Below are 23462 nucleotides of genomic sequence, written 5' to 3'. Positions count from 1 at the left end.
TCAAGGCTAACTGGTGCTTGCTTCGGGACAGAGGTGTTAGCTAACAGCAGCCACTCATTTGCAGCTAGCTAGCTGCGATGATCTGGTGTAATGATCCAGAGCAGCAGGAATCTGGTGATGTGGTAGAGAGAAGCAGTCCGATATGCTCTGGGTTGATATCGCGCTGTGCAGACTGGCAGGTATTGTCCAAGCTAAGGCTGGCTGGTGACCGAGATAAAAGGTGAAGACCGCTAACCGTGGCTAACAAAGACTAGTTGCTAGTTAGCTGGCTAGCTCCTGATGGAGGTTCCAGTTATAAGGAATAAAATAGATCTGTACCACATTGGGTGAGGCGGGTTGCAGGAAAGTATATTTAGTTCATAGATTGAAAGTGAGAATAAGATATATATGATAAAAAAAACTGCTATTTACAGGGGATAAGACAAAGACAAACACACACATCCGACTTCTACGCCATCAAGGGATGGCCTGTGGCCCCACTGTGGTCCTCGGAAGTTGAGGATCCACTGCCCTAGGGTCCCCTCTATTGGGTTCCCCTCATCTGCTAACTCTAATTTGAGTTTGGAACCCTGGGGAGGCTCAGCTTTCCTCTTGTCTATCTGCTTCTTCTTCTCACATTCTCTCAGAGCCCCACTCTCCTGGAGTTTCAGCTTGACAGAGAGCTACAGAAGGAGAGGGGATACAAAGGGGTTAAAAGAGTCTTTGCGATAGCTAATGAGTTTCTTTTCTGATTGCAGAGAATGAAAATGGCTGTACCTTTTTTAGTGGGTGGCACATGATCTGGATATGTCATAGCCTGCATCCAAAACAACACCCTACTCTCTAGAATGCACCACTAGACTAGAGGATCAGAGCCCTTCATTGGCAGCCAGACCTACCTGTGTGACAGTGAGGGCCTTCTCGTGGTAGAGAGCTTCACCCACCATCGCCGGCGAGAAAGAGAGAGGGGAGAGAGTGAGGACAATGATGTGCGCACTGTCTTACATCAGACTACAGTCGTCTGCAAGCCACCCATTTTACATCAGACTACAGTCTAGTCTACAAGCCACCTGTCAAGAGGTGGTGGAGGGTAAGGGTGAGGGAAGGACGGGTAAGGGTGAGGGAAGGACGGGTAAGGGTGAGGGAAGGACGGGTAAGGGTGAGGGAAGGGTGAGGGAAGGACAGGTAAGGGTGAGGGAAGGACTCTTGTGCATTCTACAACGCTGGGCAGTGGCGCTGGTACCCTCCTCTCCCTCTGTCGGGTTGTTCTCCATCATCCTCTCCAGTTTCTCTATCCTCTCCGGATCCGCTACACCTTTCCTGGATTTACTCAGTTTTCTCTCCACGTTTTTCTCCGCTTGGCGCGGCCCCCCTTCAGACAGCTCTCATACTCGGCTATGTTGTTGAAGCACTTCACGTTGGGGTATGGAAGAGGCGCTGCAGGGGAGTAGTGTTCCAGGAGTGGATCAAATCTATCGGAGGTGACGTCCAACTTTGCCACGATAGCATCTTCTTCTTCTGCCGTATGTTCGGTTGCATCTGAAGGACATGCACTTGTTGATCCTCTCTCTTTCTTTCTTTTCTGATGTTTTACATTTTTGGTGTTTATCTCCTCTTCTTTCCCTCTTCTCCATGTTTGAAACAACCGCAGACATGCACGACGCTAAGTATCATGGGAAACTTAGTCTTCTTCCGCTGCATTTCTCGATTTTCACCAGAAGAGGGCCCTGAAGTACTATGAAGCAGATTTGCACATTAGTCGTCTGTAGTCTTTGTTTTTATTGTTTTTTAAATGAAATTATGTCCAGGAACCCAGCTAAAAGACAATCGACAACTACAATAAAAACAATTTAGATTCTTTAGTTGTTTTTGTTTTGTGAGATCGTAGATGAGATTACTGTCCCGGAATTGAAATACGCAGTATCTGTTCTAGTAGGACTTATTTGGTGGACGGACAGGGTTGCACCCACTGGCGAAAACAACATGTGTTCTGTTATTTGCCAGATACATTCAGACAGTGAAATTAAAATAAAACGTAAAGATTTGCCTCGACAATAGCATCACTTACATAGTTTCAACTAAAGTAAACTAAGTTATAGCATTGTTTTTAGGAAGTATTCATCATGAACCGAAGATGATGCCAATAATTTGTAAGTAGCTAGCTAGCCTGTCAGCCTGGTCTTATAGACTAAACGTATCATCAGGGATGGTCAAATTAGTATGATATGTTACATAACAGAAGACTACTTAATGCTAAAACGGAATGAGGTCTGTCGGTCAGGGTGGATGGGTAGCAACCTAAAAAATACATGGTCGAATCTCGAATTGATAATTTTAGCTAATTGTGGCGCAGCGATCAAGGGCACTGCGTCTCATTGCTAGAGGCATCACTACAGACCCCGGTTCGATTCCAGGCTGTTCAGAACCGGCTGTGATTGGCAGTCCCATAGGGCGGCGCACAATTGGCCCAGCGTCGTTAGGGTTTGGTGGGGTAGGCCGTCATGGTAAATAAGAATTTGTTCTTAACTCACTTGCCTAGTTAAATAAAGGTTATATATATATATATACTTTGCAACTACTTACTAATTTTAACTACTTAGCATGTTAGCCCACCTTAACCCCTAGCCTGGCTATGGTTAGCCAGCTAGCTAGCGTTAGCCACAACAAATTGTAATTTGTAACATATTGTATCTTTTGCAAATTCTTAGCATATTGTATTAATTGAAATTAGTAAAATATCATACGAATTGTAATTTGTAACATATGAAATGGATGATGGACAGATTAATACATACCAAATGAAACTTAACATCATAGTAAATAGTGTCTTGAATTTCCTTACAGAATAATAAGAAATGCTCCAGTCTAAAAGTGAGCAGAATTTCAGACATGAAGTCCACAGCCAACCTTGTGCTGCTGCTTCTTCTTTTACAACAGAACCTACTTTGTTTGATCTGGTCTGTCCTTTCTCATAGAACCCTCATGTTTGGTCCAGTGCTGTGTAGATTACCAGGAGGCATCAAGACGCGCATCCTCCGGCCAGTAGCCAGTGTTTTCACCAGCAGCTCCAGAATGGCCAAGAGCAAGTTTGAGTACGTCCGTAACTTTGAGACAGACGACACCTGTCTGAAAAACTGTTACATCGTGGTGCGTTTGGATGGAAGGAACTTCCACAAGTAAGTAGCTACAGAGAATAGCAGGGGGTGTATCTAAATCTCCACATAATAGCAGGGGGTGTATCTACAGCTCCAGCGAATAGCTGGGGGTGTATCTGTAGCTCCAGAGAATAGCTAGGGGTGTATCTGTAGCTCCACAGAATAGCTGGGGGTGTATCTGTAGCTCCAGAGAATATCTGGGGGTGTATCTGTAGCTCCAGAGAATATCTGGGGGTGTATCTGTAGCTCCAGAGAATATCTGGGGGTGTATCTGTAGCGCCGGAGAATAGCTGGGGGTGTATCTGTAGCTCCAGAGAATAGCTGGGGGTGTATCTGTAGCTCCAGAGAATAGCTGGGGGTGTATCTGTAGCTCCAGAGAATAGCTGGGGGTGTGTCTGTAGCTCCAGAGAATAGCTGGGGGTGTATCTGTAGCTCCAGAGAATAGCTGGGGGTGTATCTGTCGCTCCAGAGAATAGCTGGGGGTGTGTCTGTAGCTCCAGAGAATATCTGGTGGTGTATCTGTAGTGGCATCCTCTCCTCTCTTCTGCACTGAATGATCTGTGCAGATCAAATATGTGGAGAAAATCGTTACCATCCTGTCACATTTCACAGTCAATTGCTTAGTGACCAAGCAGGACAGGAACAATGGATTTTATTATTGAGACGCAGCTTTGAAGTGGACTGAGGGACTGAATGAGAAGCCAGGTGACAAATTACGACTAGTGTGTTAGTGTCTGTAGCTCCACTGACTGACCCGCTCACTGACTGACTGACCCGCTGACTGACTGACCCGCTGACTGACTGACCCGCTGACTGACTGACTCGCTGACTGACTGACCCGCTGACCCATTGACTGACTGACCCGCTGACTGACCCGCTCACTGACTGACTGACCCGCTGACTGACTGACCCGCTGACTGACTGACTGACTGACCCACTCACTGACTGACCCACTCACTGACTGACTGACTGACCCACTCACTGACTGACTGACCCACTCACTGACTGACTGACCCACTCACTGACTGACTGACCCACTCACTGACTGACTGACCCGCTGACTGACTCGCTGACTGACTGACTGACTGACCCACTGACCGACTGACTGACTGACCCACTCACTGACTGACTGACTGACCCACTCACTGACTGACTGACCCACTCACTGACTGACTGACTGACCCACTCACTGACTGACCGACCCACTCACTGACTGACTGACCGACCCACTCACTGACTGACTGACCGACCCACTCACTGACTGACTGACCGACCCACTCACTCACTGACTGACCGACCCACTCACTCACTGACTGACTGACCCACTCACTGACTGACTGACCCACTCACTGACTGACTGACCCACCCACTCACTGACTGACTGACCCACCCACTCACTGACTGACTGACCCACCCACTCACTGACTGACTGACCCACCCACTCACTGACTGACCCACTCACTCACTGACTGACTGACCCAGTCACTGACTGACTGACCCAGTCACTGACTGACTGACCCAGTCACTGACTGACTGACCCACTCACTGACTGACTGACCCAGTCACTGACTGACTGACCCACTCACTGACTGACTGACCCAGTCACTGACTGACTGACCCAGTCACTGACTGACTGACCCAGTCACTGACTGACTGACCCAGTCACTGACTGACTGACCCACTCACTGACTGACTGACCCACTCACTGACTGACTGACCTACCGACTGACCGACTGACTGACCTACCCACTGACTGACTGACTGACTGACCTACCCACTGACTGACTGACCGACCCACTGACTGACCTACCGACTGACTGACCTACCCACTGACTGACCTACCCACTGACTGACCTACCCACTGACTGACCTACCCACTGACTGACTGACTGACTGACCTACCCACTGACTGACTGACCGACCCACTGACTGACCTACCCACTGACTGACCTACCCACTGACTGACCTACCCACTGACTGACTGACCCACTGACTGACCGACCCGCTGACTGACTGACTGACCGACCCGCTGACTGACTGACTGACCTACCGACTGACTGACCTACCCACTGACTGACTGACCCACCCACTGACTGACCCACCCACTGACTGACCCTGTGTTGCTGTAGGTTTGCAGAGCAGCACAACTTCATGAAGCCCAATGACGACAGAGCTCTGGGTCTGATGACGTGCAGCGCCAGGTCTGTCATGGAGGACCTGGATGACATCATCATCTCGTACGGACAAAGTGACGAGTTCAGCTTCGTCTTCAAGAGGACCTCCAACTGGTTTAAGAGGAGAGCCAGGTAATAACACACATGTACAGAGACGCACACACCGTCACACAGACACTCCCCAACCACACAGACACTCCCCAACCACACAGACACACACAAGAAATGTTTATTGCATTTGAGTGACACTTTTCTGGTCTCCTCCCTCTCCCCTTCCACTCCAGTAAGCTGATGACCCATGTAGCGTCCCAGTTCTCCTCTTCCTATGTGTTCTACTGGAAGGACTACTTCGGAGACCAGCCTCTCCTTTATCCCCCGGGGTTTGACGGACGGGTGGTTCTGTATCCTAGCAACCGCAACCTCCGGGACTACCTCAGCTGGAGGCAGGCTGACTGTAAATATACACACAAACACACACGCCTATCCCCCAATACATTATCCTGTGTGTGTATGCTTTGACTACAGTAGATTCTCTTCCACATTTGTGGTTCTCTTTCGTAATGGTGTGTGTGTTTGCCAGGTCACGTCAACAACCTGTATAACACAGTGTTTTGGACGTTGGTGCAGAAAGGCGGACTCACCACTACACAGGCAGAGGACAGACTAAAGGTGAGAGTTACTCCAGTGAGATTAGCATAATTACAGGTGTGGGGGTGTGTCAGGCTTCAAATATCTGTTATTTTTGAGGTGTGTCATTTGATAAGGGGCATCTGCTTGTTAGTCATAACTATAATTATTATGTTAATAGCTTTAGAATGGATGACTACTTCATGCTGTTTACTTTCACTGAAAAACACCTCACAGTTGACCGTTCCATTTACCAAGAACCTTTAGATACATAATCAAATCTCTGTGATGTATGTCTCTCTCTCTCTCCCTCCCAGGGAACGTTGGCAGCAGATAAGAATGAGATCATGTTTTCTGAGTTTGATATCAATTACAACAAGGAGCCTCTGGTCCACAGGAAAGGAACCACCCTCATCTGGGAGAAGGTTAGAACTCCGGTTGTCCTTAATGCACCCTATTCCCTATATAGAGCCTCTTGTCTGAGGTAGTGCACTATATAGAGCCTCTTGTCTGAGGTAGTGCACTATATAGAGCCTCTTGTCTGAGGTAGTGCACTATATAGAGCCTCTTGTCTGAGGTAGTGCACTATATAGAGCCTCTTGTCTGAGGTAGTGCACTATATAGAGCCTCTTGTCTGAGGTAGTGCACTATATAGAGCCTCTTGTCTGAGGTAGTGCACTATATAGCGCCTCTTGTCTGAGGTAGTGCACTATATAGAGCCTCTTGTCTGAGGTAGTGCACTATATAGAGCCTCTTGTCTGAGGTAGTGCACTATATAGAGCCTCTTGTCTGAGGTAGTGCACTATATAGAGCCTCTTGTCTGAGGTAGTGCACTATATAGAGCCTCTTGTCTGAGGTAGTGCACTATATAGAGCCTCTTGTCTGAGGTAGTGCACTATATAGAGCCTCTTGTCTGAGGTAGTGCACTATATAGCGCCTCTTGTCTGAGGTAGTGCACTATATAGAGCCTCTTGTCTGAGGTAGTGCACTATATAGAGCCTCTTGTCTGAGGTAGTGCACTATATAGAGCCTCTTGTCTGAGGTAGTGCACTATATAGAGCCTCTTGTCTGAGGTAGTGCACTATATAGAGCCTCTTGTCTGAGGTAGTGCACTATATAGAGCCTCTTGTCTGAGGTAGTGCACTATATAGAGCCTCTTGTCTGAGGTAGTGCACTATATAGAGCCTCTTGTCTGAGGTAGTGCACTATATAGAGCCTCTTGTCTGAGGTAGTGCACTATATAGAGCCTCTTGTCTGAGGTAGTGCACTATATAGAGCCTCTTGTCTGAGGTAGTGCACTATATAGAGCCTCTTGTCTGAGGTAGTGCACTATATAGAGCCTCTTGTCTGAGGTAGTGCACTATATAGAGCCTCTTGTCTGAGGTAGTGCACTATATAGAGCCTCTTGTCTGAGGTAGTGCACTATATAGAGCCTCTTGTCTGAGGTAGTGCACTATATAGAGCCTCTTGTCTGGGGTAGTGCACTATATAGAGCCTCTTGTCTGAGGTAGTGCACTATATAGAGCCTCTTGTCTGAGGTAGTGCAGGTAGTGCACTATATAGAGCCTCTTGTCTGAGGTAGTGCACTATATAGAGCCTCTTGTCTGAGGTAGTGCACTATATAGAGCCTCTTGTCTGAGGTAGTGCACTATATAGAGCCTCTTGTCTGAGGTAGTGCACTATATAGAGCCTCTTGTCTGAGGTAGTGCACTATATAGAGCCTCTTGTCTGAGGTAGTGCACTATATAGAGCCTCTTGTCTGAGGTAGTGCACTATATAGAGCCTCTTGTCTGAGGTAGTGCACTATATAGAGCCTCTTGTCTGAGGTAGTGCACTATATAGAGCCTCTTGTCTGAGGTAGTGCACTATATAGAGCCTCTTGTCTGAGGTAGTGCACTATATAGAGCCTCTTGTCTGAGGTAGTGCACTATATAGAGCCTCTTGTCTGAGGTAGTGCACTATATAGAGCCTCTTGTCTGAGGTAGTGCACTATATAGAGCCTCTTGTCTGAGGTAGTGCACTATATAGACAATTGGATGCCATTTCAGATACATTCATAAAAAATACAGGCTTGTGTGTGTGAGTGCGTTAAGGGCGTGAGGGCATTAAGGGCGTGAGGGCATTAAGGGCGTTAAGGGCGTGAGGGCGTTAAGGGCGTGAGGGCTTTAAGGGCGTGAGGGCATTAAGGGCGGTGAGGGCGTGAGGGCATTAAGGGCGTGAGGGCATTAAGGGCGTGAGGGCGTTGAGGGCGTTAAGGGCGTGAGGGCTTTAAGGGCGGTGAGGGCGTTAAGGGCGTTAGGTAGCCTAGCGGTTAAGAGTGTTGGGCCAGTAACTGAAACGTTGCTGGTTCCAATCACTAAGATGACTAGGTGAAAGTCTGTCAACGTGCCCTTGAGCATTGCACTTAACCATAATTGCTCCAGGGTCACCGTCAATAATGGCTCACTCCAAGGGTGTCTGGGGGAGTGGGATATGAAGGGTTAGGGCTATACAATTCACACCTATAATACATTCATAATTAGGTAGGTGCTTACATTTTGTCCTATCCTTCGCTTCTCTCACTCTCAAATTCTCAACCCCCTTCCTTCATCCCTCTGTCCCAGCTGGAAGAAACAGTGACCAAGAGTGTGAAGCTCCCCAACGAGGCGGGGGAGGAGGTGCTAGTGACACGCACCAGGAGGCGTGTCAGTGCCCACCACTGTGACGTCATAGGGAACCAGTTCTGGGAGGAACACCCCAACATTCTAGAAGACGACAACTGCTGAGCTGACGGGGAACTTTTCCTGTCGGGGGAAAAAGCAGCAGACACCAGCCCTTTGTGGATAATGTTGAACATGGACAGAGTCTAGGGGGAGTTCTTCGTACTCCCAAATGCTCCTGCTGTGGGATGGAGAGGGTTGAGAGCTCTCACTCTGCATGGACAGATACTGTTAACAACCAACTCTTGATTGGAACAAACTGTCTACGGTGGCAGTAAAACAAGAGGTCTTTCATAACTCCACACCATCATTCTCTTTGCTCATGTTTTACTGTGATTAAATACGACCGCTCTTTTTATGTCTGGATCCATTAAACCAAGAGAATATGTACTGTTTGTTTTTCTGGTGGTGATGCTGGCATATTATATCATCATAATAAACTAGTAGGCTTACTGTTGGGCATGTGCAAGTTAACGACATAGAGATCTGATTGTCTCACTGAGAAGCATCTGTCTGATTCTCTCTCTACACACTGGTTTACAGTGGCTGATAAATGTATACTAGTTGGGCTGACCAGGTTATTGCTTTTGGTGGGACAGCAAAAACAAGATGGAACCTAGTTTCTCAGGTAGGTATCACCATGCACAATGCTGGTACAGTAGTCCTACATAAACCAAATTGCTCTCCACTATAATCCCTACCCAGAAATGGTGCCAACCCCAGCATGGTCATGGCATGCTGTACTGAACACTACCTGCCGCTCTGCCCAGAAACTACCTGTGCTGGCAATAACTATCACCCCGGGTGCCGACAGCCATATGGCCCTGTTCAAAGGCAATGCACCAGTGTTGTACTCGGTATCTCAGATATTGAGGACTCGTAATTTCTTACCCAGACCAGTGAGGTAAAAAACTCAATTATCAGCTTCCATTCAGTCAGCCATAAAAGCACTTCGCCAGGTCAAATATATACATTTCTTTTGAAATATTTATACCCTATGACCTATTTAAACCTGGGATTCCGACTTTACTCGTAACATTACTGTCCTTCAATTTCACTGAAAGAAATCCTCAAACTTTGTCCAATATCCTTGACTCGCTGGTAGGGAAGAGTGAGGGAAATTGTTGGAAAGTTGCGCGCTCACTATTAGTAAAGGGGAGACGGTGAAATTCTAGGTCTTTATATCTGTTATAGACATTTGCACAGTGGCGAACCTATTGAACCTAGTCCTTCAGGCTCGTTATGCTGAAAGGACAGCAACCATAGCACCAGCGCACTCATGTATCAAAGCGCACTTTTTGTAAAAAAAAAAAAAAAAAGGGCCGGTGGTGTAGTGGAGGCTATATACATCCTATACCCACTTTTTGACATCGGTAGCCGGTAGGTAGGAAAGACGTTTCAACTTATGATACACTATATATACAAAAGTATGTGGACATCCCTTCAAATGAGTGGATTCGGCTAATTCAGCCACAACTGACAGGTGTATAAAATCGAGCACACAGCCATCCGTAGACAAATATTGGCCTTACTGAAGAACTCAGTGACTTTCAACTTGACACCATCATAGGATGACACCTTTCCAACAAGTCAGTTTGTCAAATTTCTGCCCTGCTAGAGCTGCTCCCGTCAACTGTAAGTGCTGTTATTGTGAAGTGGAAACTTCTAGGCGCTACAATGACTTAGCTGTAAAAAGGTAAGCCACACAAGCTCACCGAACGGGACTGCAGGGTGCTGAAGCGCATAGTGCATATAAATCGTCTGTCCTCGGTTGCAACACTCACTACCGAGTTCCAAACTGCCTCTGGAAGCAATGTCAGCACAATAACTGTTCGTCGGGAGCTTAAGGAAATGGTTTCCATGGCCAAGCAGCCTCACACAGTCTAAGACCACCATATGTAAATCCAAGCGTCGGCTGGAGTGGTGTAAAGCTTGCCGCCATTGGACTCTGGAGCAGTGGAAACGTGTTCTCTGGAGTGATGAATCATGTTTCACCTTCTGGATCTGGTTTTGGCGGATGCCAAGAGAACGCTACCTGCCCCAATGCATAGTGCCAACTGTAAAGTATGGTGGAGGAGGAATAATGGTCTGGGGCAGTTTTTCATGGTTCAGGCTAGGCCTCTTAGTTCCAGTGAAGGGAATCTTAACGCTACAGAATACAATGACATTCTAGACGATTCTGTGCTTCCAGCTTTGCGGCAACAGTTTGGGAAAGGCCCTTTCCTGTTTCAGCATGACAATGCCCCTATGCACATGGTGAGGTCCATACAGAAATGGTTTTTCGAGATCGGTGTGGAAGAACTTGACTGACCTGCACAGAGTGCTGACCTCAACCACATCAAACACCTTTGGGAGGAATTGGAACATGGACTGCGAGCCAGGACTAATCGCCCAACATTAGTGCCCAACCTCACTAATGCTCTTGTGGCTGAATGGAAGCAAGTCCACGCAGCAATGTCCGAACATCTAGAGTGAAAGCCTTCCAAGAAGAGTGGAGGCTGTTTTAGCAGCAAAGGGTGGACCAATTCCATATTAATGCCCATGATTTTGGAAAGAGATGTTCAACAAGCAGGTGTCCACATACTTTTGGTCATGTAGTGTATCTACCAGTAAATGCTAACTAAGGCAACAATGGGTATGCACACCAGGTAGTGAAAATGTTTGGTCCTTAGTCTTTTTTTTAGGGGGTGGATCAGCTTTAAAATTGCAGATAGATTGGGGCTTCCATCAATGTGATTGTCTACATAATTTCAAATACCCCATATATATCTTTTGTACATTTTTACAGTACCAGTCAAAAATTGTACGTTGTTTAATTAATAATAGTGAAGACATCAACACTATGAAATAACACTTATGGAATCATGTAGTAACCAAAGAAGTGTTAAAAAAATCTAAATATATTTTATAGTATATTTGCCTTGACAGCTTTGCGCACTCTTGGCATTCTCTCAACCAGCTTCATGAGGTAGTCACACTCTTGGCATTCTCTCAACCAGCTTCATGAGGTAGTCACCTGGTAAAAGTCCAAGTCCATATTATGTCAAGAACAGCTCAAATAAGCAAAGAGGAACAACATCATTACTTTAAGACTTTAAGACTTTAAAAGTTTCTTCAAAACCATACAGTGCTGTGATGAAATAAATTGGCTCTCATGAGGACTGCCACAGGAAGGAAGACCCAGAGTTACCTCTGCTGCAGAGCATAAGCTCATTGGAGTTAACTGCACCTCAGATTGCAGCCCAAATAAATGCTTCCCAGAGTTCAAGTAACAGACACGTCAACATCAACTGTTCAGAGGAGACTGCGTGAATCAGGCCTTCATGGTCGAATTGCTGCAAAGAAACCACTACTAAAGGACACCAATAACAAGAAGAGACTTGCTTGGGCCAAGAAACATGAGCAATGGACATTAGACCGGTGGAAATCTGTCCTTTGGTCTGATGAGTCCAAGTTTGAGATTTTCAGCTCCAACCGCTGTGTCTTTGTGAGACGCAGAGTAGGTGAACGGATGATCTCCGTATGTGTGGTTCCCACCGTGAAGCATGGAAGAGGAGGTGTGATGGTGTAGGGGTGCTTTGCTGGTGACACTGTCTGTGATTTATTTAGAATTCAAGGCACACTTAACCATCATGGCTACCACAGCATTCTGCAGTGATACGCCATCCCATCTGGTTTGCGCTTAGTGGAACTACAATTTGTTTTTTTAACAGGACAATGACCCAACACACCTTCAGGCTGTGTAAGGGCTATTTGACAAAGAAGGAGAGTGATGGAGGGTTGCATCAGATGACCTGGCCTCCACAATCAACTGACCTCAACCCAATTGAGATGGTTTGGGGTGACTTATACTGCAGAGTGAAGGAAAAGCAGCCATCAAGTGCTCAGCATATGTAGGAACTCCTTAAAGACTGTTGGAAAAGTATTCCTTATGAAGCTGGTTGAGAGAATGCGAAGAGTGTGCACAGCTGTCATCAAGGCAAAGGGTGGCTACTTTGAAGAACCTCAAATATAAAATACATTCTGACTTGTTTAACACTTTTTGGTTACTACATGATTCCATATGTGTTATTTCATAGTTTTGAAATCTTCACTATTATTCTACAATGTAGAAAATAGTACAAATAAAGAAAACCCCTTGAATGAGTAGGTGTTCCAAACTTTTGACTGGTACTCTATAGATAATATATTTATTTTTTTAAACAAATTTTTGTTTATTATTTACCCCTAACCCTACCACCCCTCCCCTAATTGGATTAAACTAATGGACAACAACACTTGGGCTTCTACTTTATACAGACTATAAACATTTTACGGACACAGTATATTTTGTAATAATTATATTTTGTTTGTTTTTAGTCCCATCTTTCAGCATCACTCAAGCCCTCCCATCTATCTCTGAACACCATCCAGTTTATAGTTCTATTAGCCAAATATTTTTCAACTGTGCTGTTTCACAAACGTTCTGAACATTTCTATTATCATAGTTTCTACAGTGGCAGGTAGCCTAGTGGTTGGAGCGTTTGACTTCAAGTTCAAACCCCCGAGCTGACAAGGTACAAATCTGTTGTTCTGCCCCTGAACAGGCAGTTAACCCACTGTTCCTATGCCATCATTGAAAATTAGAATTTGTTCTTAACTGACTTGCCTAGTTAAATAAAGGTAATACAAATCTTGGTTTGTAGGTTATTTGCGATGTGTCATCAAGCGCTGTTTGCATCAATATTTCTAAAGGCCTCCCCAAAAAAACGTTTCAATTAAATGCTGACTGCAATGTTAGCATACCTGACAAAACTGATTTGTATCTATGGGGAGGGCATTTTGTTTAGCTCAATTGAATTAAGGGCAACTACACCCTCCAAAAATATATATATTTTTCCAGATCTAAAAAATGTTCTCCTGATGAGGTTTAAGAATTATTGTGGACTTTAAACATCACATTTTTGTCTTTTAATTATATATTATTTTGAGAGGGAAAATCTGAAAATCTATGTCTATGGATTTTCTATGGATTTTTCACGCAGGGCCTTTCCTTTACACAGGACCCACTTCTCCAGGCATCACTACACCACTGCATAGGGCAGATGGAAAGACAGCAGTCCATTCACTCTGACATTATAAGCCAGTAGGTCCCAAACATAAGAATACAAAAACACAATCATTAGGCTAAGCATTTTCCAATCACAATTTACAACTATTACCTCCCATTGCAAAAAAGTTTCATGTTTAGCACACAAAGTAATGGGTGATCTAAAGTTTAAATGCAACAATGTTTCACACATATCAGTTATTTTAACTTCTTGTTGAAAGTTATTCTTGAAAAGGGAGAAGCTAACAAATTAGCCATAATATCCTCTTCGATAACACGTGCTGCAGCAGCTGCAAACTAGCCTACAATAAAAGTTAGCTCCTTAGACCATGGGAAGACTACTCCTCACTATTTCAACCGATCGCTGCCTGCACCTGCCCGCCTGTCCAACATCACTACTCTGGACGGCTCTGACTTAGAATACGTGGACAACTACAAATCCCTAGGTAAACTCTCCTTCCAGACCCACATCAAACATCTCCAATCCAAAGTTAAATCTAGAATTGGCTTCCTATTTCGCAACAAAGCATCCTTCACTCATGCTGCCAAACATACCCTTGTAAAACTGACCATCCTACCAATCCTCGACTTCGGCGATGTCATTTACAAAATATCTTCCAATACCCTACTCAACAAATTGGATGCAGTCTATCACAGTGCAATCCGTTTTGTCACCAAAGACCCATATATTACCCACCATTGCGACCTGTACGCTCTCGTTGGCTGGCCCTCGCTTCATACTCGTCGCCAAACCCACTGGCTCCATGTCATCTACAAGACCCTGCTAGGTAAAGTCCCCCCTTATCTCAGCTCGCTGATCACCATAGCATCACCCACCTGTAGCACGCGCTCCAGCAGGTATATCTCTCTGGTCACCCCCAAAACCAATTCTTTCTTTGGCCGCCTCTCCTTCCAGTTCTCTGCTGCCAATGACTGGAACGAACTACAAAAATCTCTGAAACTGGAAACACTTATCTCCCTCACTAGCTTTAAGCACCAGCTGTCAGAGCAGCTCACAGATTACTGCACCTGTACATAGCCCACCTATAGTTTAGGCCAAACAACTACCTCTTTCCCTACTGTATTTATTTATTTTGCTCCTTTGCACCCCATTATTTTTATTTCTACTTTGCACATTCTTCCACTGCAGATCTACCATTCCAGTGTTTTACTTGCTATATTGTATTTACTTGCCAACATGGCCTTTTTTTTTTGCCTTTACCTCCCTTATCTCACCTCATTTGCTCACATCGTATATAGACTTGTTTATACTGTATTATTGACTGTATGTTTGTTTTACTCCATGTGTAACTCTGTGTCGTTATATGTGTCGAACTGCTTTGCTTTATCTTGGCCAGGTCACAATTGTAAATGAGAACTTGTTCTCAACTTGCCTACCTGGTTAAATAAAGGTGAAATAAAAAATTAAAAAATTGCATAGTGACCTGTCGGCCTTTGACCTGTTGGCCATTACAAGTCAATGTGATTGGATGATTCCACCATCACTCCAAAATGTTGCCCTAATACAGTTGAATGGCAGATGCCTTCTATCAAGCTTCTGATGTCTTAGCCAATGGCTGATTTAGCTAGCTAGATTTATCTAAAAAACAAAAATCTTCAGCGTTAACCTTATCCTCTCTATCAAAAGTTGAAGAGATTAAATCAGAACATCATTGAAAAATAATAATATCATTATTATTATTTTGCTATAAATCCTTAGCCTTTTTTCTGAAACCGGAGAAGGCTCTCAAATCAAACCAAATCAAATTGTATTGGTCACATACTATATATTTAGCAGATGTTATTGTGGGTGTAGTGAAATGCTTGTGTTCCTAGCTCCTCGTTGTTCCCCATTGTGTTTGGATCAGTAATAATGGGTAGAGTGGCTCTATTTGCCTTCAGCATGTATTTGTTTTACCATTCTGAATGCCAAAAGAATCCATATGTTGTTCTGAAATATGAACACAGAAATACTGGACATTTTGAACTCTAATTATGGTGACGAGTTGACAAAATTGCAGTCATGGTCTTGAATTGGACTCGCATTTTTCTGGTCTCGGTCTCGACTTCTTCCCGGACCTCTCATCCCCCACCCCGGTCTCGGTCTTGACTCGGTCTCGCCCCCTCTCCGGTATTGGTCTTGACATGGACTAGATTCCCTCCGGTCTTTGTCTTGAATCGGTCTCGCTTTGGGTGGTCTCGAACAAAACACTGCCGTGCACTATATAGGAAATATGGTGTCTTTAGTACAAAGCCTGAGCTGTATAACATCATTCATTTTTAGTAGAAATGTTTTACAGTAGACTGTTGCCATGAGAGATTCTGTATTTCAGAAATTCACATTCACCTATCATATTACATACATTCACCTATCATATTACATACTGTAGGAATTTTTGAATTGTGTTAGGGCTCTCATAAAACAATCTCTCGTCTTCAAACGTTTTCAAAATCACAGAAATCGATTGGACAGTTATAGGTTAAATGGGAGGGGCTGAAAATGAAAGTAAGAACTGGTAACAGAGAAAAGATGCGCTCTACCCCTGTGGAAGCATCCGAAGCAGACAGAGCGATAGAGTGCTATTGTTGCCTACACATGTATCCGCTTCATAGGATATGTCGACAGGCAGCTATTATTTATCCTTTGCCTATGCATTTTTTGTTGTTTGCAATTACATTGTAGGGTTTAAACTATAACCCTTTATTTTAGCATGAGTCCACGAGAACGGATAACCCGCTTTAATCGGTGTTTTGCATATTCCTTGCTGAGTCTGTGTCTGTATTTGACAGTCGTTATCTGCTGTGTTGTGTCTGTTGTATCTGGTCACGTAGATGCTGCCGGTAAGTCTGTGCATTCATTACAACAGCTAATCAGTTAATGAATGGAGTTTTTCTGGATGGCTGATAAATATTTCAAGATCATTTATTTTGAACTGTGCATAATGTTGGTTCATTCAGTCCATAGCTATGTGTTTACTGGTGTTTCAAGGTTTATTTAGTCTTTCTTGGGCTATTGTGAATGTTTGAAAGAATCAATTTTCTTATTCATTCATAACATAAGCAAGTTTTCTATAAATTGCAGCCTAAATTATTTTAAAAGCATGTGCCGAAGTCAGTTTTAAATTCAGTAATCTAAAGAACTTCCTGTTGGCTACCTCATGATAAACTGTAGACCATACTATGTGCTATATTGTTCATAGCTTTCTATTTACCACCACAAACCAAGACTACCCCAGCTGTATAGAGCCCCACAGTAGATGTGTCATAATACCCATAAAGCCTAGCAGTCAAACAAGGAAACATTTTTCTCATAAGGAATTTTAGAAACCATTAAAATAGGGTCTGTGTTTCGTGTAGGCTTACCCTGGAGTGATGTTTTTTCTAACCATATAAATCTCTCTCGGACTAGGTGATTTTTAGCAATATATTCAAATCTATTTACTCTCAGATTATAAAATGCTAATTAGCATCAAAGTAGACATCATGCAAGACTACAAAGCCCTGCAAGCTCCTGCATGTCATCTCTAGCTGACACCTTTGCTAACAGGTATTGTGTCAATTTAAAACTTGCACAAGGCAGTTCACAGAATTGTCAATTTAAAGAAATGTTGTAAATTTTTTCATTGCTAAATTTAGATAACATTAGATAACTAATCCAGAGATATTTACCTTTCCCTCGATTTGGCAGTCTCGTCCAGATCATCATGGTATTTGTAATTCTTTGTGAAAGCCACATTAGCAGCGAATTAGCATTTCATTTTTGTGTGGTAAATACCAGCAAATATATTGACAAAAGTCACCTTGTCCTAGAGAGATTTACACGGTTATCAAAACCTCACGCCAGGGTAAGCCTACACAAAACACAACCCTTATTTCAAGTGTTTCTAAAAATGAACAGTGAAAAATGATGTTTGACCGCTTGTTTGACCGCTAGGTTTTATGGATATGATGACTCACACTGTGATATTCTATAGGGCTATAATCAAACAAGAAAATGCTCTTCCAGAGGTGGCGCACCTAGTGGCCTGTGATTTTAATGCAGGAATACTGAAATCTACGAGCATGTCACATATGCAACTAGAGATGAAATAACTCTAGATCACATTTACTCCACACACAGAAAACACATACAAAGCTCTCCCTCACCCTCCATTAGGCAAATCTGACCATAATTCTACCCTCCTGATTTGTGCTAGGAAGCAAAACTTTGAGCAGAATGTACCATAGACATACTCAATATGGAGGTATATATGTAGATATATATATATATATATAATATCTACATATTTCAATCAGACCACCATAGTCCCTGTGCCAAGGTAACCTGTCTAAATGACTAGCACTCACATCTGTAGACATGAAATGCTTTGAAAGTTTCTTCATGGCTCACATCAACACCATCATCCCAGACACCCTGGACCCTCTCCAATTCACATACTGCCCCAAAAGATCTACAGATGACACAATCTCTTTTGCACTCCACACTGCCCTTTCTCACCTGGACAAAAGGAACACTTATGTGAGAATGCTGTTCATTAACTACAGCTCAGCATTCAACACCATAGTGCACTCCAAGCTCATCACTAAGCTACAGAGGGTAGTGCGAACATCAGTGGGGCCAAGCTCCCCACCATCCAGGACCTCTGTAGTAGGCGGTGTCAGAGGAAGGCCCTACAATTGGTCAAAGACTCCAGCCACCCAAGTCATAGACTGTTCTCTCTGCTACTGCACGGCTAGCGGTACCGATGCACCAAGTCTGGAACCAACAGGACCCGGAACAGCTTCTAGCCCCAAGCTACAAGACTACTAAATAGTTAGTTAAATAGTTCAAACTGCATTATGTAACTTTTTGGGTGACCTGACCAAATCTACATAGAAATTTTAGTTATAGAACTGTCATTTGCATTGAAAGCAAGTCTAAGAAGCGGTTAATCTGCTCTATGTGCGCTATTTCTATGCTTCTCGTTTCATTTGTGTGCATTTTACTTCCGGTTTTGTACATTAGTTTCAAACAGCTGAAAATACAATCTTTTTGGTTTTTGAAAATAGATTTCACAGTGGTTTAGATGGTACAATGATTATCTGCACTTGTCTATTCTATTGCTTGTTTTGTCACATAAACTAGTTATATGTTCATATCTACCTCAGTTACCTCGTACCCCTGCACATCGACTTGGTACTGGTACCCATATAGCCAAGTTATCATTACTCATTGTGTATTCGTTATTACTTTTATTTTTACGTTTTACTTGTCTATTATTTCTCTATTGTCTTTCTCTCTGCATTGTTGGGAAGGGTCCGTAAGTAAGTATTTCACTGTTAGTCTATACCTGCTGTTTTACGAAGCATGTGACAGACATTTATTTCAGTTGATTTTACAATGACTATACAAGCTTGTTGTATTATATGTTTATAAGGAAACATCATATTCAAACCTGTCTAAGAAAATGAAGTGAACTGGTTTAATTGAGAAATCAATCAACCAACAAATCTTTCAATAAACTGTTACCTTCTGTCCCCTTTGTTGACATGCTTGTAAATCCTTTGTGTAGAGGAGCAGAGACCGAGCGCTCAGGAGAACAGCCACAGAATAGAACACAGAGAGAGCTATGAGATTACATATCCACACTGGTTGCAGCCTGCAAGACACAGGAGGTCCGTCCATGGAGAGAAGGTGAGATCCTATCTTATCACTGACATTCCCTACTAACTCAGAGACATTATTGTCCTCTGAAATAGCACAACACATTTCACATGTTAAATGTTAGAGAGGTATCATGTTAGATATAATGCTAGAGAGATATAGAGTACATTCGAAAAGTATTCAGACCCCTTGACTTTTTCCACATTTTGTTACGTTGCAGCCTTATTCTAAAGTGGATTTTTTAAAATCCTCCTTAATCTACACACAATACCCCATAATGAAAAAGCAAAACAGGTGGTACATTCAATTGATTGGACATGATTTGGAAAGGCGTCAACCTTTCTATATAAAGTCCCACAGTTGACAGTGCATGTCAGAGCAAAAACCAAACCGTGAAGTCGAAGGAATTGTCTGTAGCGCTCTGAGAAAGGATTGTGTAATATTAGATATAAAGTTAGAGAGATATAATGCCAGAGATATGATGCTAGAGAGATATAATGCCAGAGAGATATGATGCTAGAGAGATTTAATGCCAGAGAGATATGATGCTAGAGAGATACAATGATGGAGTTATATGATGTTAGATATAATGTTAGAGAAATATAACATTAGAGAGATATAATGTTAGAGAGATATAGCATTAGAGAGATATAAAGTTAGAGAGATATCTTGTTAGAGAAGTATAATGTTAGAGAGATATAATGTTCAAGAGATATGATGTTCGAGAGATATCTTGTTGGAGAGATATAATGTTAGAGAGATATCATGTATGAGATATATAGTGCTTGAGAGATATAATGTTAAATAGATATAACGTTAGAGCTATTTAATGTTAAAGAGAGATATAATGTTAAAGAGATATAATCTTAGAGATATATAATGCTAGAGATATAATGTAAGAGTGATATAATGCTAGAGAGATATAATGTTAAAGAGATAAACGGTTAGAGATAATGCTAGAGAGATATAATGTTAGAGATATATTGTTAGAGATATAATGTAAGAGAGATATAATGTAAGAGAGATATAATGCTAGAGAGATATAATGTTAGAGATGTATTGTTAGAGATATAATGTTAGAGATATAATGTTAGAGAGATATCATGTTAGAGATATATTGTTAGAGATATACTGTTAAAGAGATAATGCTAGAGCTGATTCAAATGATTCAAGCTTTTTGATGAGTTGATCATTTGAATCAGCTGTATTGCTTGGTAGGGAAAAAAATGTGCACCCCTTTGGGTCCCCCGGACCAGGATTGAGAACCAGTGTGCTAGAGAGATATAATTTTGCATAAAATGTTAGATATAATGCTAGATACAACATTAGAGAGATTTAATTTAGGAGAGATATAATGTTATATGTAATGCTAGAGATATGTAATTTTAGATATAATGTTCAATATAATGCTAGAAAGATATAATGCCAGAGATATCATTTGAGATATAATGTTATATGTAAATGCTAGAGAGATATAATGCTAGAGAGATATAATGCTAGAGAGATATAATGTTAGAGAGATATAATGTTAGAGAGATATAATGCTAGAGAGATATAATGTTAGAGAGATATAATGTTAGAGTGATATACTGTTAAAGAGAGATAATGTTAGAGATAATGCTAGAGAGATATAATGCTAGAGAGATATAATGCTAGAGAGATATAATGCTAGAGAGATATAATGCTAGAGATATAATGTTAGAGATATAATGCTAGAGATATGTAATTTTAGATATAATGCTAGAGAGATATAATGCTAGAGATATAATGCTAGAGATATAATGTTAGAGATATAATGCTAGAAAGATATAATGCCAGAGATATCATTTCAGATATAATGTTACATATAATGCTAAAGCGATATAATGCTAGAGAGATATAATGCTAAAGCGATATAATGCTAAAGAGATATAATGCTAAAGCGATATAATGCTAGAGAGATATAATGCTAAAGCGATATAATGCTAAAGAGATATAATGCTAGAGATATAATGCTAGAGAGATATAATGCTAAAGAGATATAATGTTAGAAATATATATATTGTTCGATATAATGCTAGAGATCTATAATTTTAGATATTATGTTAGAGAGATATACCATTATTTGTAAGTTTAGAGAGATGTAATGTTATAGAGAATGTTATAGAGATATAATTTTAGATGTAATGTTAGAGAGAATGTTAGAGAGATATACCATTATTTGTAAGTTTAGAGAGATATAATGTTAGATATAATGTTAGAGAGAATGTTAGAGAGATATCATTGTAGATGTAATGTTAGAGAGATATACTGTTATTTATAAGGTTAGAGAGATATAATGTTCGAGAGATATGATGCTAGAGATATAATGTTAAAGAATCATGTTAGAGAGATATAATGCCAGAGATATGATGTTAGAGAGATATAATTTTAGAGATATAATGTTAGAGATATAATGTTAGAGAGATATAATGCTAGAGATATATAATGTTAGAGAGATATAATGCTAGAGATATATAATGTTAGAGATATAATGCTAGAGATATATAATGTTAGAGAGATATAATGCTAGAGATATATAACGTTAGAGAGATATAACGTTAGAGATATAATGCTAGAGAGATATGATGCTAGAGATATAATGTTAGATATAATGCTATGGAAATATAATGCTAGAGAGATATAATGTTCGATAGAGATGATGCTAGAGAGATATAATGTTAGATATAATGCTAGAGAGATACAATGTTAGATAGAGATGATGCTAGAAAGATATAATGTTAGATATAATGCTAGAGAGATATAATGTTAGATAGAGATGATGCTAGAGAGATAAAATGCTAGATAGATATAATGCTAGAGAGATATAATGTTAGAAAGATATAATGTTAGATAGATATAACGTCAGAGAGATATAACGTCAGTGAGATATGTTAGTGAGATATAATGCTAGAGAGATATAATGCTAGAGAGATATAATGTTAGAGAGATATAATGTTAGAGATATAAAATGTTAGATATAATGCTAGAGAGATGTAATGTTAGATAGAGATGATGTTAGAGATATAAAATGTTAGATATAATGCTATGGAGATATAATGCTAGAGAGATATAATGTTAGATAGAGATGATGTTAGAGATATAAAATGTTAGATATAATGCTAGAGAGATATGATGTTAGATAGAGATGATGTTAGAGAGATATAATGCTAGATGGAGATATAATGTTAGATAGAGATGATGCTAGAGAGATGTAATGTTAGATATAATGTTAGAAAGAGCTGATGCTAGAGATATATAATGTTAGAGATGATGTTAGAGAGATATAATGCTAGAGAGATATAATGTTAGATAGAGATGATGTTAGAGAGATATAATGCTAGAGAGATATAATGCTAGAGATATAATGTTAGATATGATGCTAGAGAGATATAATGTTAGAGAGATATAATGTTAGAGATGATGCTAGAGAGATATAATGTTAGATATAATGCTATGGAGATATAATGTAAGATATAATGCTAGAGAGATGTAATGTTAGATATAATGTTAGAAAGAGCTGATGCTAGAGATATATAATGTTAGAGATGATGCTAGAGAGATATAATGCTAGAGATATAATGTTAGATATAATGCTAGAGAGATATTATTCTATTTCTCTGCTTTTCTACCCAGCAGCACCCGTCTGAGGCAGAGGTCCTCATCACAGCTGAGGGAGAGGAGATGACACTCCGTCTGCACAGGAATGAGTAAGAACCTTACTGTACCATACCATACTGTTGTCGTGTCTTTGGCTATGCCGGATTAAGTGATATGACATGCAATTCTATAAAATAATTCTATATAATTCTATAAAATAATTTCTCCGTAATTAATATTACCTGATTGAGCTAATCATGTAAGTGTAATTAACTAGAGAGTCAGGCACCACAAAATAATATTTATAGAGCTGTTATCTTCCGAATAAATTCTTAAAGACCTAGTAATATTTTACATCAATAGCAGTAAATATTAATCGTCATCTTAATTCAGTCTCATCTGAAAGTTGTAAATTCTTGGTTATCTGCACGAACCCTGGCTAACAAGTTGAATCAGCAATGCAAATAGCTGTGCTAT

General features: G+C 41.4%; 2 protein-coding genes across 5 annotated transcripts in view; both read left to right on the top strand.

Annotated features, from left to right (window-relative positions):
• Positions 1 to 1912: 1912 nt before the first annotated feature.
• On the top strand, positions 1913 to 9086 carry thg1l (tRNA-histidine guanylyltransferase 1-like). Of its 3 annotated transcripts, none has more exons than XM_020502055.2 (7): positions 1913 to 2129; positions 2975 to 3155; positions 5264 to 5440; positions 5593 to 5762; positions 5889 to 5977; positions 6253 to 6360; positions 8539 to 9086. In XM_020502055.2, the coding sequence occupies exons 1-7, from the start codon at positions 2114 to 2116 to the stop codon at positions 8698 to 8700; spliced, it is 903 nt and encodes a 300-aa protein (XP_020357644.1). In that variant the 5' UTR covers positions 1913 to 2113; the 3' UTR covers positions 8701 to 9086. The 3 variants fall into 3 exon arrangements, with proteins under 3 accessions (XP_020357644.1, XP_031645560.1, XP_020357645.1); XM_031789700.1 differs by having other exon boundaries at positions 1913 to 2483; positions 2955 to 3155; XM_020502056.2 differs by having other exon boundaries at positions 1914 to 2129; positions 2955 to 3155.
• A 7176-nt stretch (positions 9087 to 16262) lies between these two features.
• The window catches only part of LOC109879192 (disintegrin and metalloproteinase domain-containing protein 19), a 50376-nt gene continuing 43176 nt past the window's right edge, over positions 16263 to 23462 (top strand). The window contains exons 1-3 of one of the 2 annotated variants that reach the window (XM_031789698.1): positions 16263 to 16564; positions 19276 to 19397; positions 23025 to 23095. In XM_031789698.1, coding sequence (XP_031645558.1) covers positions 16435 to 16564; positions 19276 to 19397; positions 23025 to 23095 — 323 coding nt within the window. In that variant the 5' untranslated portion in view covers positions 16263 to 16434. Of the gene's footprint in view, positions 16565 to 19275; positions 19398 to 23021; positions 23096 to 23462 lie in introns of both variants that reach the window. The other variant, XM_031789697.1, reaches the window with a different exon arrangement.

This window comes from Oncorhynchus kisutch, linkage group LG15 (assembly GCF_002021735.2).
Source record: "Oncorhynchus kisutch isolate 150728-3 linkage group LG15, Okis_V2, whole genome shotgun sequence".
Taxonomy (NCBI): Eukaryota; Metazoa; Chordata; class Actinopteri; order Salmoniformes; family Salmonidae; genus Oncorhynchus; species Oncorhynchus kisutch.
This window is presented reverse-complemented; position numbering and strand designations above follow the sequence as displayed.

Bases quoted from the DNA above. Each gene is read 5' to 3' on its own strand.
- thg1l (XM_020502055.2), top strand. The intron at 5,763-5,888 runs GTAAATATACAC...TGTGTTTGCCAG, and splicing joins CAGCTGGAGGCAGGCTGACT to GTCACGTCAACAACCTGTAT. The intron at 5,978-6,252 runs GTGAGAGTTACT...TCTCCCTCCCAG, and splicing joins AGGCAGAGGACAGACTAAAG to GGAACGTTGGCAGCAGATAA.